Here is a 592-nt window from a genome sequence, read left to right as displayed (position 1 = left end):
CCGCAAATGAACCCTAAACTCAACTCGAAAGGCATGGGACGTGAAAACGTTCAAATGCGGAAAGCCACTCAAATTAATTATAATAATACTCATGGTCTATATCCAATTACTCTAATTAACAAACAATCATGCTCGATAACTTACAGCTCGAATTTATATAAATTACAGACTCAAGAACTCCTCAGTGAAGTTTAACTATTTAGACTAACTCAAAGAATTATACTTACCTAACTTACCCTTGTCTTTGGGATGTCTTCTTTTATCTTCTATTCTTCTGTATCTAAATGTTGAAGAATTAATTCAATGAAATATTGTATAATATATAAAAAACAAAGCCGTTTTTATTGTTCTTCTTCGTCTTTCATCGCATTGAAACGCCATTGTTCATTCGCCGCACATCGTTCGCCTGCAATCATTTGAAATGAATTTCTAGAGCAACTAATAGTAGCCACAGGAAAATTTACATAAAGTTCATTCCAATCTACTAATATGTATGAAACGAATACTCATTTTGTTGAACAAATATTATGCAGGTCACGCATAAGCTCAAAAGCAAACAAATTGAAATTGCATGCTAATTTTAGTTGAAACT

At 32.3% G+C, this 592-nt stretch overlaps 1 protein-coding gene across 1 annotated transcript; it reads right to left on the bottom strand.

Annotated features, from left to right (window-relative positions):
* Nucleotides 1-341: 341 nt before the first annotated feature.
* Tsp_12400 (conserved hypothetical protein) lies at nt 342-406 on the bottom strand (the record flags this gene model as incomplete). The annotated part of the gene is made up of 1 exon (XM_003370793.1): nt 342-406. A coding segment is annotated over one exon (65 nt), but the record flags the coding sequence as incomplete, so codon positions are not given.
* Nucleotides 407-592: the final 186 nt, after the last annotated feature.

This window comes from Trichinella spiralis (assembly GCF_000181795.1).
Source record: "Trichinella spiralis strain ISS 195 chromosome Unknown Scfld535, whole genome shotgun sequence".
Classification (NCBI taxonomy): Eukaryota; Metazoa; Nematoda; class Enoplea; order Trichinellida; family Trichinellidae; genus Trichinella; species Trichinella spiralis.
Note: the sequence above shows the minus strand (reverse complement) of the source record. Positions and strands in the feature narration are given on the sequence as shown.